General features: G+C 36.1%; 1 protein-coding gene across 6 annotated transcripts in view; it reads right to left on the bottom strand.

Moving 5' to 3' along the window:
• Positions 1–14,281, bottom strand: part of ZNF385B (zinc finger protein 385B) — a 317,841-nt gene that overhangs the window by 79,303 nt on the left and 224,257 nt on the right. For all 6 annotated transcript variants that reach the window (XM_049615419.1, XM_049615421.1, XM_049615420.1 and 3 more), the window contains one exon: positions 7,083–7,228. In XM_049615419.1, coding sequence (XP_049471376.1) covers positions 7,083–7,228 — 146 coding nt within the window. The remainder of the gene's footprint in view (positions 1–7,082; positions 7,229–14,281) is intronic.

Raw genomic sequence — 14,281 nt, 5'->3', positions numbered from 1 at the left:
AATAGGTAAATCTTGACCCTTTGAATAGGGCAAAGGACATGACTTAAATTTTTAAAAGATATGTTTGTAGTTTGAAGAGGGAGACAATAGTATAGATAGATGGTCACGATGTAGTTTTTTTCCTCCCAGGTCATGTTTACATAATTTTTCTCTGTCATATTGAATAGAGTTGTAAAAATTTCCAGGCAGGAATTTATGCCTAAATATTTGTACAAAATCTTTGTTAGTTTTATACGACATTTCAAAGATTTCCTATAAACATTTTTTTTTCAAATGATCTAGGGTGTTGCTATTCACTTTTCTAAGTCCAGCAACAGGCCTTCACCCTCCCCCCTCTTTAAGTAAATTTCAGTAACCATGGAAAATTTCAACTTGGCATATTCTAATATACATTTCACTAGAACATATAGAAGAATAGGATCCTTCAATATATTTTAAGCATATCATGAAAATAAAAATTCAACCATATTCTCTTTTTTATTTTATTTATTTTCTTATCCATTTTATTTTATTTATTTTATCTCTATTTCATTCTATTTTTTATTTGGACAAATGTATCATTTCGAGTAGCTGGACATACTAACATCCCAGGAAATAGGGAATATATAACTTTTTAATGAGAGCAAAGCATTACTAGAGTAAAAAAGAAGGCTTAAATGGCAAAAAAAAAAAAAAAAAAAAAAACAAAAAAAACCAAAAAACAAAAAAAACAAAAAAAAACCTCACAGTTGGTTACATTAGCAGAGATAAAATATTTTGTTTAAATTAAATGAAAAAAAATCAGATAAAAAAGTATGTATCCAAATGTTTAAATCAAGACTTCATTAGATAGTAAAAGTATTAAAGATAGATTTAAAAATTAAATGTTTTGGCTTACTTCAGGTTTTCTTACAGTAAAACATCATGAGAAACATGGCATGAATTAATAGCAAAATAAATGTGATTTTGATTCCCAATTTCTTTATTTTGTACCTCCTTGATAAATATATTATTATTTCTGGTACAAGAAAGAAAAATTTTAGAGCTTTTTTTTTAATTTTAAAGTTCATTTATTTTTGAAAGAAAGAAAACACAAGTAGGGAAGGGGAAGAGAAAGAGGGAGACATAGAATTTGAATCAGGTTCCAGGCTCTGAGCTGTCCATGCAGATACCAACATGGGCCTCTAACCCACGAGCTGTGAGATCATGACCTGAGCCAAAGTCTGATGCTTAACCAACTAAGCCACCCACACGTCCCAAGAAAAAAAAATTTAAATATTCATTGAGATTACCAAACTGTGGATGGCCTAGAATCTCAAGGGTTTAGAATGACAAACAGTAGATATATAGATCATTTCACAGATTGGCATGGGTGATTCAGAGGCATACAGTGATTTGGGACTGTATGCTTAGAAATCATCTTTATTCTGTTCCACAAATTTGTTAATGTGTCAGGAAAAAATAATTTCAAGGTATGTAGGAAAAATCAGATTATTTTTCACAAAAATAAGATTGTTGAGCCTCTTGCAATAAAGCATCTGTGATGCTATTGTGCTCATGCTTTCCTAGAGCAGTTGCAAAAACAAGGCAGGACTCAAAAAGACATCTGAAATAGTAGACATGGAAAATACCTGCCAATCAGCAGAGAAATTGATAGGTGACTGTGGTCTTGAGGTGGCTTGTGATTATATCTATAGCTATGGAGAGTCACACAAATACATCTGTGTATGTATCCAGTATGTGGCTGTTAAAAAGGAACTTGACCTATTATCATCACATACAATATATAAGTTGCATATATGTCGTAGACTGCTTGTGCTACCATAACAAAATACCATAGAGTGGGTGGCTTAAACAACAGAAATATATTTTATCACAATTGTGGAGACTGGAAGTCTGAGATCAGGGCACCAGCATCTTCAGGTCCTGGTGAGAGCTCTCTTCCTGGCTGCAGACGGCTGCTATCTCACTATGTCTTCACATGGTAGAGAGAGGGAAAGCTCTCTGTGGTCTCTTCTTATAAGTGCACTAATCCCATTATGAGGGCCTCACCCTCATGATCATCTAACCCTAACCTCTCAAAAACCCCATCTCTAAATACCATCTGCAGGTGTTAGGGCTTCAAAATACGTATTTGGGGAGGAGGACACAAACACTCAGTCCATGGCAGTATGTGTGTGGACCTGGCTTCTTAATGGACTTACTTTATCATAATAAGTTGATACTATCCATCCTGTTAAATATGCAATTTATTTCAATTCTGAAGCAGCCTCTTCTTATGGAGAATTAAACATCGTGTATTACCTGCTTGTTAAACACCATATATTAAATACCAGGTATTATCTGGATTGAATGAAGATAACAATTGGATCCACAGTAAAGGAAATGAGAAATTCCAATTCTAATAGAAATAATTGAATATATTTTGGTAGCTACCAAAACATTATGTACAGTAACTAAAGGACGACCATGAGGCATTTGACAAATTTAATCAAAGTGAAAAATAAAATAATGAAAATAGCTCTACTGGGATACAAAACAAATCATTCTTTCTGGCTCTTCTATAATACTGTAAAGTTCAGTAACTATTTTTACTTTGCCTATATTTCTTGGTTTTTGTTATCTTTCCTTTTCTAGTCTTTTTTATTCTATTTCTTAGAAGTTTCTTGCACACTAGGGAATTTTTGTTTTACTTATTTTGTTTATCCTCTTCATCAAATCCAGTGCTCGTTAGTGCATATATTATGTTTTCAATAAAACCCAGTAATGAATAATTTTCTTTTTAAACTAACTGCTCTTAAGAGTAGGACCCAGGACAAGAAATGTAGTAGATACTTGCAAAGCTTCCATACCATCCACACAGAGGAAGCCAGAACTAGAGCTGCAGAAAAATTTGTAACTAATTATTGCCCTCAAGTTAAAAAAAGGATGACAGTTCCCAGAGAAATACAAATGAAAGTGAACACTTAGACTTAATACCTCATGCGTAGATACGGCTCAGAAATGTTGGTATTTCCTTTGCTGGGTAGGGGAGCATGTGCATTGAGAAGCAAAAAACTGGGCCCCTTTCCTCCCTCCTTTTTTCCTTCCCTTCAGAAAAGTTTTACTGAGCTCTCGAGCCAGATACCAGGCATCCAGCAATGAACATACCATAGGCCCTGTCCTCAAGGATCTGACATTCTAGTTAATATAGATAATTGGGTAATTAATTAGACTATAGTGTGACAACTGCTATAGTGGAGGTAATCTGGGGGTACCCTGGAAATACAGAGGATAGCACTTACTGCAGACTCGCAGATCACAGAAAACTTCCTGTGAGGGAGGTGATATCTAAGTCGGCCCTGAACGACAAATGGTTGAAGGTGGGGCAGTGGTGGAAGTGAGCATTAATAGGTAGCTAGGCAAAGAAGCCCATTAGGCTTTAGATATAAAGGTTGAGATCTTTAAACATTGCTGTTGTGGTTTACAGAGCCTTTTACCTGTAAGTGACTCAAAACAGCCCCCCTGTAAAGTAAAACTGCTGAAGTGCAGAGTTAACATCATTGTTCTCCAGACCTGCATCCTTGACATGCAGCCCATCAGAAAGTATCAGTGATCTACACTCTGCCTTTCCTAGCATGTCTCTCCATAGCTCCGTTTGGACAGTGTCTTGAATTATTTGCTTATTCTTCACATGTAAACACTGAGAGAGATTTTGTCAGTCGTGGGGTAGATGGTAAGACAGCCACTAAATGAATGTTGTGAAGCATGTCTCTTCATTGTGTACCATTTAATATACAACAGGCAAATATCCCATTTTGGAATATGACAATCCCATTTCATTCTTGCTATAATTCTCATGCAACATTATCATACTCCCCTACAAAAACAGGAGGAAACCATTACTTTATATGCATTTTTAAAATTCTGCTTAAAGAAGACAGCAGAACTTCAAAATTCTAAAACTTTGAGCTATGGTATGAGAGTACAGTGTTTATATTCTTCTGATAATAATTACGAGTTAAAATATATTTCTTATAGTTACTAATACTATCTTTGGTTAAAAAGAAAGTGATTATAATAGCATTCACCTTGCCTTTCAAAGAACAAGTGGACTACTGAATGGAATAGGTTTTTAAAATTTGCTAACAAGAAATTACAACTTTTTAAAATATATTCTGTTTTTTACACATTCAAAAAATTCTTTCCTCTTTCTATGTAATGATTCCGCTGAAAATTGGCTACCATGCTTCCAGAAAAGAGCACAAAAGATTTCTGATTGAGCTTTGTTCACACTGAATGATGTGGGAGGTAACATGGACCGAAAGATCCAAAGACGCGGACAAGCCGGAATATGAGTTTTGAAGTTAGGAGATTCTAATTCAAGTCTCAGTTCTTCCATTACTAACTCTCTCTCCTCTAGACAATAGGAACTGAATCATAATCATGGTCTACTAAAATGTTCTAAGGCCTGAGTTCTTTGAAGGATAGAAAACCTCACAAATATACAATGATCTAGTATAATTACTATTAGTGATACAAAAATGTTTCCTAGGAAAATGTGGACAATGACTTTTATGAAACTGTCCTAGGAAATTTATGAGGTGAGTTAGACACTGGGATGGAATAGTCTATAGGGAAAAGAGTAGAGTAATTGAAGCTGTAACTCAATGAAAAATCATAGGTAGTCCAATGATCCTATAAATTATTTACCAGATGATAGAGGGTCGCACTTGCAGTGACTTAATTTTTAATATCCTACCAGAAGTACTCACTGCCCACCAAATGCATTGGATGTAATATAATACAGAGAGTAAAATGATTATTTCATGTAGTTCTTTGCTATATTCTTCATCATAACCAAAAGTATTTCCATTTGAAAATTACTAGTTTATTTTCTTTCAAGAAAAAAAAAAGTGAGCTCCTATTAGAATTACGCTTGGGGTGTCTGGGTGGCTCTGTCAGTTAAGCGTCTGACTTCAGCTCAAGTCATGATCTCAATGCTTGTGGGTTCGAGCCCCGCGTCAGGCTCTGTGCTGACAGCTCGGAGTCTGGAGCCTGCTTTGAATTCTGTCTTCCTCTCTCTCTGCCCCTCCCCCACTCACACTCTGTCCCTCTCAAAAATAAATAAACATTAAAAAATTTTATAAAAAAAGAATTATGCTTTGGGTTTTCTCAAAGATTTCGTAATGTTAATTGCTATATGGAACAAACAAAAAGGCAAGTTAGTATGTCTATCAGCCCTACACAACATTAGTAAACCATTATGAAACTGTATTTTTACCTTAAAATTATGAAGACATTCTTTCCATTTTTTATAGCCCTTAAGAATGCAGAAGTATACGTAAGACATTTTGATAGTTGAAAAAAGTAACTTAGAGAATAGTGCCGATCATTCCATCACAGTTGTAGAAAGACAACTGTGATTGGGTTCCTATTAAGTATGTACATAACACACTTCTAGAAGGGGAAGACAAGGATGCCTATGAGGGTGCTTTCCTCTAGCAAAGGGAGTAAACATATACACAGGGCAGAGAATGCTGACTTACACATTTTGCTTTGAATGTTACTGTTTTATTTGAATCTTTGAAATAAGTATCCATGTATTATTTGTGTTAAAAAAAAATGAGCTGCAGTAGGAACCATTCAGGCCTACCCTACCCACATGATCAGTGCCTGCCTGACAGTGGCTGGACTTCTGCAGTGGCTACAAATGCTGTCTTCTAAATGCACATTAATCAAAATAAAAACACCTAGTAAGTGTTTTAAGAAGTATAGTTTAATTCAGTTATGCTTGGAATGTATCACCCATGTTTCAGTAGACGATACAACAGGCATGCTTGAGTTCAAGTTGTTTGAAATGGCACGATGTGGTGTTTTGGGTGGTTACTCCTGATGGATTAAAGTGGTCAGGGCAGGCCTGATTTCTCTCACTGAACTGCTCCACTGCGCTAGAAATGATGCTCACCTGTTTATGCCTTCTTCTTCTTCTTCTTCTTTTTTTTAAACTGTTTGACTTGTCTTTGAAAAACCCAAACAGACGTGAACATTCACTTCAACTGTTTATTCGCTAAGTCACAGCCAGTGCTCCTTAAAAAGAAGGCTGATCCCCTACCCCCTAATTACCTTACGACACTAAGCCATGACAGAAGGCCCATCAGCAGATTTATTTACAAGCCTTGAGGAAAAATCTTCTTTCTGTCTCACTTCATACAGAAGATAAGTTTGCAAAAGGAAACACTTGGCAATACTTCAAATGCTCACTGTCTGGTGGTGTTGATAATGCAATTCTTTTTCTTGATTATGGCAGCTTCTATAATGCTGTATAATTCATGTAGACCATCAGGTCCCAAATGACTGCATTTATTGACTAAACAAACAATTCATACAATCACCTGAACTGTTTAACCTTTTCTCTTCCTACAAGTTTAGCATTTGGCTGTGGACTGATTTTATGCTGAATTCTATTGTTGAAAGGTGTCATGTTCCACTTGGCATGCCTACAAAATGTCTTTCATTCAGATAAACAGTCAGCTGACCTGAATGAAGAACATTAGTAATTGTAGGTAATTCACTAATCTTTATTGTATGTTTTAAAGGGAATGTCAAAGTATCATGCAGACAATTAATATGTAGCTTTAAAGTACTTTTTAAAAAATAGAGTCACATTCACATAATCCACAGTAGTTTTCCAATAAAAATTCTGTTTGTTAAGATCTAAAATATGTCCCAAATAAAAATGTATCTAGGCAGTTAAAGCATTTCCTTTCTTTCTAGTAGTAGGGAAAAATCAATGTGGCTTGGTATCTCTAAATTGTGTTCTTGAGCATGTGAATAGTATCCCAGAAATAATAAGGTTCTCAAGCCACCGAAGTCTGTCAAAACTGCTCAAAGCCATAGATGAAAAGTCACTTGTGGGAATATTTGTAAAAGAAATATGCTGGCTATTGTTTGGACTAACCCCTACGGGAGAAGGAGTATCTTGCGCAACATAGCTGGTCAGTGTAACCAATATATGGTCTAAACTTACACACTTTGGAAACAGGCTATATCTATTGCCTATTCACAACTGGAATGAAAGAGATTGAGGAGGACACAAATAAAATAAAAATGCATTTACTCACTGTGTTAAAATTTGGAAAGAGCCCCACAGCAGAACTACTGTCCACTGGAAAAGACAGTGGAAATGGTTTGATATCCAGTGAAGGCTGCATCATCAGGGTAGGTGTGCGCACAAGAGCAGGAAGTGTAGCAGTGTGGCATGTACTGCCTGCCAAGAACAAAACAAAAATGAATTCAATCTTCCTCCTATCCATCTACCCCCAACCAACCATGCAAAAAGAGGACTGCTGAGCTGCAACCCCAGAGCAAGAGAGTTATGCTGAAAGTAAGCAAATGGCACAGGAGGAGAGAATACAGTTAAAAGGGGTCTTCTTGTTCATTATGTGAGACAGTGATGCAGAATACTTCCCTACGGCAGGGGCCAAGGGCTGCTCAGAGATACAAACTACACAGATCCTGCTGGCAGGTGAGGCAGAATGAGATCATCCTGTGGGTTCAACCATTGTCGCTGAGTAGTCAAAAATGTAGGAGAGAGGAGGGGATGAGGTTCTTGCAGCAGATGCTCTTTACTAGTCAGTTATTGAACAGCTAGTAGGCATGCTTTATGCACATCAAAGATAATTATAGGGTTTTTACAAGGGGAACAAAAAACCTCGGACTCATAGTGACTGCTCCCAAGAAAATTATGACTCAAACAATTTTATCTCTAAAAAAACCAAAGTGAAGCTTGCCCTTGCTGTGAGGGCAATAAGTAGTCTAGACATTGGATAGTTAGGGAACCCAAAAGGAGTGATTACTGCCTGGGTGGGGCATGGTATTGGGGGACGGGGAGAAGTTGGGACAGGAACTCAAGTATTTGTCTCCACTTTTATTTCTAATGAGCTTTGTGTTATTGTAGCCACTAACCCCCCCCCCCTTTTTTTTAACAATTAAATTAGCTGTCATCTCTTTAGGAATCTGGGCTACACCATGTGTGGGAGATTTAAAGCACTCCTCTCCAGTAACAAGCATTCTTCTGAAGCCTCCACATACTGTAGGTGAGTAGCTGCTGATGCAGGTGGCTCTCTGAGACACAGGCTCAGATGTGCCTTTTTTTTTTTTAAATATAACTTTATCGAGATGTAATTCACATACTGGACAATTCTCCCACTTAATGTATACAATTCAATGGTTTTTAGCATTTCTGCAGAGCGGTGCACATCACCACAATCAATTTTAGAACATTTTCACAATCCCTAGAAGAAACTCCATACCCATTAGCAGTCATTCCACACTTCCTCTCAACACGCCCAGTTCCTGGCAACCACTACTCCATTCTGTTTCTAGGTTTGTCTATTATGGACATTTCATTTAAATGAAGTCATACAATATGAGTTCCTTTGTGACAAGCTTCTTTCACTTGGCATAATGTTTTCAAGGCACATCCATGTTGTAGCATGTATGAGATTTCATTCCTTTTTAAGGCTGTGAAATATTCCATTGAAATAGACTCACTTTTTCCTTATTCATTCATCAGTTGATGGGCATTTGGGTTGTTTCCACTTTTTGGATATTCTGAGTAATGCTGCTATGAACATTTGTCTGTAAGTTTTTGTGTGGAGATGCATTTTTAGTTCTCTTTGCTATATACGCAAGAGTAGAATTGGGGATTATTGGGTCATATGGTAATCATATGGTTTAATGTTTTGAGAATGTTCAGACTGTTTTCCAAAATGCCTGAGCCATTTTATAGTACCACAAGCAGTGTATGAGGGTTCCAATTTCTCCCAGCATGTCTATATAGGACCACAAATAATCATATGCCAAAAATCTCCTACTGACTTAAAGGAGAAATAAACAGTATGGGGAAATGCTCCAACTATTAAAACTTCTACCAACGTCCTCACACAGTGTTCCAGAATAATTAAAATTTCTATTTCAATGATATATTTTTGGATAATGGATTTTCTTAGTAAACTCTGCATTATATTTCAAATCATTCCAGAACATTATTAGTAATAGTGTTTAATGGACTATCATGCCTTATTTACATTGATCCTAAAAGCAGAAAAAAAGAAAAAGGCGTCTGAAGCATTTATCTGTAATGGCAAGTCTTCAGGTCAGCCTCATCCATTAGGGAATGTAGAGTAGGACTCAGCAAAAATAGAATCAACCAAAAGTATAGATCAAACAGTAATGTTGTTTTTCAGATGTTAAAGTAAATACTCTGATCTCAGCCTGGCATTCACATGACCACCCTGTATTTAATTATACTTTTTCTTCTAATTAGGTGACGTTACAGTCACTGCTAACTTCAGAGCTTATAGATCCAAGATGATATATTATGTCAGTATTTCAAATGCTGCAGAAGCACTTATTAAAATATTTATTTTAAAAGCTTTGCTTTAAAACTGTAGTTAAATTGAAAAAAAGAGATATTTCTTATTTTAGAACAATGGCCTTTTACAACTCACAATTATTATAATTGTCAAAAGCCTAAAGTCTAGAAAGTATGCAGAACTATTCTACTTCAAGCTGCCTGATGAACGGATGAATTATTTTGCCATCATGGGTCTCCCCCACTCACCAAAAAGCAAAGTTTTTTCCTTAAGCCCATAATGGTAACACTCTGATAACACCAGCAGCACACGGTATCAGAGGGCCTGGCAAAAGTCATTTTGTACTAACAAACTCAACTCAAATGTAATGCAACACAGAACCTGACAAACAGATTGCTCCATCAACAAAGGTCAGAATGCGCAATGATCCCCTTTACCCAATCAAATATCTATGCTAATAAAGACAAGGCTTGAGAACTACTTCGCAGCCACCATTCATTAGCATAAAAATTTACCAGCTGTTTACCATTCATTAGCATTTTAATGACAGACAATTTGCCATGTTAAACACAGATTGTTTTAAAGCACTGGTAGATCTCCTGAATAAATACAAACTGCTTTCATCAATTCCCTTCACCTCAACCTTGCTGTTTTCACTTTTAAGACCTGCTTTTTCAGATTGCTTCACCAAGACCCACGGCTTCAGAGGAAGTTTTTGCAAGTGGGAGATGAATGGGGATAAAGTGCACTTTTTTGCACAGGCTGGGTTAGGTTTTAATCCCTCTGTCACCTTATTCCCGATTTTACTACTGTTCTGAGGCTGGGAAGCATTTCTCCTCACCCTAGGATGCCCAAAAGTTAGTGGGAGATACAAGCAGAAATGTGGCCAAAATACATTGTATCCTGCAAGAAAATGCTTAATTTCTCTTCAATTTGCTGAGGAAAAAAAAAAAAAAAAAAGAGGGTTGGAAATACAAGGGATGAGCATGGATTTCAGCATAAAAATCCTTTACATTGCTCTGCCCAGGGGACAGGACCAACCTTTGTCTTTTGTATGATTTGGCAATATTATGTAAGATACCTCCTATATGTAGCTTTATTTCAAAGCCTAGGATATAATCTGGTATATATCATAATGAATTAAGTCATAATAGGGCTCTACCTTGTTTGACAATAAAGATTTTATATCACTTGCTGTATATATATTGATCAGACTCCCTGACCTAAAATGAAATACACACACACACACCAGCATGTATACCCCAAAGATGTAACAGTCACCACTCTCACCGTGGAAATTCCACATGTTCATATACTCCCCCTATGAATGCAATTAAGCCTCTCCCCCCAATTTCATTTTCACTGTAAATTCCAAGTTGTTTTCATCTATAACTATGAAACCAATAATATGAGAAAGACAACTCACCACTATGATCATAAAACTATTATTACAGCCAACTGCCTCTGTAACATAATAGGTGCTTTATTATGTCAACGGATTATATCGTAATTCATCACAACAACACCTCATTTGAGAGTTAGGCAACACTTGACATTATTGCTGTGATCTTTCACGTTTAGAAATACTACCTTGAAGGTTTAGGTGATAGCTGTGAGGCTTTCTAGTGGTTCTTCCCTATGTACCATAACACGAGCAAACGAAAACACCTCAGCGTTAGAAGGAGAAAACTCCAAAGTCACAGAAAAACTGTGTGAAGAAGCATTTACAGAATGAGGTCAAATCTATATTCTATATCCTGCAGAAGTAGTTTCTTCTTATGCCATTATGTATGTCTGCTTTATTGAGTACTAAAATAAAAAGCTTAGCATATTATAAAAGTCTATTAGGTAGAGGCAATGCCAATTATAGAACTCCCAAAGATATCTTTTTCCCCCCCAAAGACGTCTTTAAAGAAATTAAAATGAGTGGTGTTTCAAGTTCTACCAAACTCAGTTTTCTCTTTTTATTGCTTTCTCAGCTTCAGTGAGTAACCTTCCCTCTTACCAGAACAATCACCAACCAGCATCTCCTGTGGTCTCTCTCTCACCATTTCCTTTCTTTCATCAGTCTGTCATGTGAGGAAAACTAAGGTATCAGATCTACTGTAGTCATAAGGAGGTGGCTATGTGAATAGGCTATGTGACTGAAAAGGGTTTGTTTCTGAAAAGGCCACATAAAAACTGAGAGATAACATTTTTATAGTGCATACTGTGTGCCAGGCACCATTCTAAGCACATTACATATGTATGTACATACGTAGACACACATAAGAATATATATACATATCTGTATGTGTATATCCATATATACTCATTTAGGTATATTAAATTATATGTTTATGTCACTTACATCTTTATACATTATTATATATTATATACTGATTTCTGTATATATTAAGAGTATATGTTGATCTCACGGTTCGTGGGATCGAGCTCTGCATTGGGCTCTGACCTGACATTGCAGAGTCTGTTTGGGAATCTCTCTTGCCCTCTCTCTCTCTGCTCTTCCCATGCTCTTGCACGGGTGTGCTCTCTCGAAACAAATGACTTAAAAAAAAAGAGTATATGTGTAAATTATACATATGTGTTCACAATAACCTAATAAACAAGGTATTATTACTAGCCCCATTTTACAGATGAGAAACTGAGTCACAAAGAAGATAAGCTCAACCACAAGTGTTTTGTACATGGAGAAGGCAATATGAAAATCCAGGAAATTTGACTACTGAATTTTGTTCTTTACTACTGCGCTATGGTCACCAAATTACACACTTGAAAACACTTCAGTTATATTGGCACATGCTCCAGCTGCAGACAGCATTTTACCATTGAATTAAGATATTTAAAATGTTCAATCTTCTTTGAAGCTGGGAGTTAGTTGAAACTTTTATTTGATCCTAATGTAGTGATCGATACTGGTAACTAAAATATATGATTTCTTTAATACTCTATAGGAAATGCTTCTAGAATATATATATCTAAAAATAACCTTCCCTAAGTAATAGTATTATTTAATTTCATAAATACTATGGATGAACAACTGTAAAGCCATAGTGCTAACAGCTGCAGGGACTATATAAACTGAATCAGACAGAATTTATTTTACTTTTTGGAGAAGATAAACCACTACTACCATTTAATGAGATTTTACTTTATATATGGCTAAGTGATTTGTGCTTCTTATTTTATTAAATTATAATACAATTCCATGAGGCTTGTATTATTATCCCGTTTTACAGATGAGAAGGGTGAGGCTTAAAGAGACTGAGATCACCTAGTATGCGGTAGGTAGTAAGGCCTCAGTTTCAGTTCTTGTTTGACTGACTCTAAAGCCCATGTCATCATTCCATAAAGTGGGTTATATGTAAAGTTGTTAAGTGAAAAAGATTCTGTCCTCAAATACATTTAAAAAATGCTGGCTTCAACAAAGTTTAAAGTGATTCTTTTTTGCAAGACATCTTGCAGCTTACAATATAGTAACAGGCACTATGAATGTCGAGGCAGGTATAATTTCTACTCTCAATTTCTTGAGCATGAACCAATTCTTCCCCCCCCCTGCCCCCACCCCCACAGAGATTCTGGAACCATTAATGCTTGGCATGTCCTTCAGGCAATGCTGTTCTACGCAAGTGAAATGTACCAGTTCAGGAGTTCAGGTCTACTACTTTCTTGTGCAAATGTGGACAACCTCTATTTTCTTTTGTATAAATTGGGGAAAATAAGAGTACCTACGGCATAGGACTGGTAGTACTTTTCTAAGAAAAATGCTTAATGCTGTGCCTGACACATACCAAGCTTTGGTTACTGGAGTTATGAACTATTCCTACTCCTCTCACGTTACACCATATCCCGGGAGAATAAATACTTAAGTTCAATAGTTATAAAAGGCAGGATATGTCAGGGATCACAAATTATCAACAAAATGCTACAGGGGTTCAAGAAAGAAAGAAATTACATCTGTTTAGCAGTTGGGTTCATAAATGTTTTCATAGATGAGCTATCTCTTAAGTCTCGAGGAACGATGCGTATTTTGAGAGGTGAATGTGGTAGAATGGTAGAGTGAACCGCATAAGCAAAAAACATGGAGAAAACCAAATGTATTACAATTCAAAACTTTCTTAAGCATTCAAGATATTCTTAGCATTTCTGGCTTAAAAGATCGAATAGGAAAGAGAAAAGCAGAACATCTTTATGACCTTGGAGTAAGCAAAGATTTCTTAAATAGGAAACAAAAGGTGTTAATCATAAAAGAAAAAAATTGACAATATACTCTATGAAGAATAAATCTGTGGGAATATGACATATCAAGGAAATGAAAAGGTAATCCACAGAGTGGGAGATAATAATAAAATAGAGATTTTGACAAAGGACTTTAATCTAGAATAAAGAACTCCTATAGATCAATAAGAAAATGAAAACATGACAGAAAACATGGGTAGAAGAATAGACACTTCACAAAAATATATACTAAAATGGCCGGTAAATATGAAAAAGTGCTTAACTTCATTAGTCATTAGGGATATGCAAATGAAAACTTCAATGAGATATCACTACATACCCACAAGAATGGCTACAATGAAGAAAGATTGAGATTATCAAGTGCTGACAAGGATATGGAGCAACTAGGACTTTTTTTTTCAGTTTTCATTTAAATTCCAGTTAGCATACAGAGTAATAGAGTTTCAGGTGTACAATATAGTGATTCACCACTTCCATACATTACCCAGTGCTCATCACAACAAGTGCCCTTCTTATTCCCTATCACCTATTTAGCCCATCCCCCCAACCTCCTCCCCTCTGGTGTCAATGATTACGACCACTTTGGATAACCAGCAATATCTACTAAAACTGAATATATACATACCCTATGACTCAGCAAGTCCAGCCTTAGGTATTTACCTAACAGAAATAATATGCACTAGAATGCTCATAGCAATACTATT

This window comes from Panthera uncia (genome assembly GCF_023721935.1).
Source record: "Panthera uncia isolate 11264 chromosome C1 unlocalized genomic scaffold, Puncia_PCG_1.0 HiC_scaffold_3, whole genome shotgun sequence".
NCBI lineage: Eukaryota > Metazoa > Chordata > Mammalia > Carnivora > Felidae > Panthera > Panthera uncia.
Note: the sequence above shows the minus strand (reverse complement) of the source record. Positions and strands in the feature narration are given on the sequence as shown.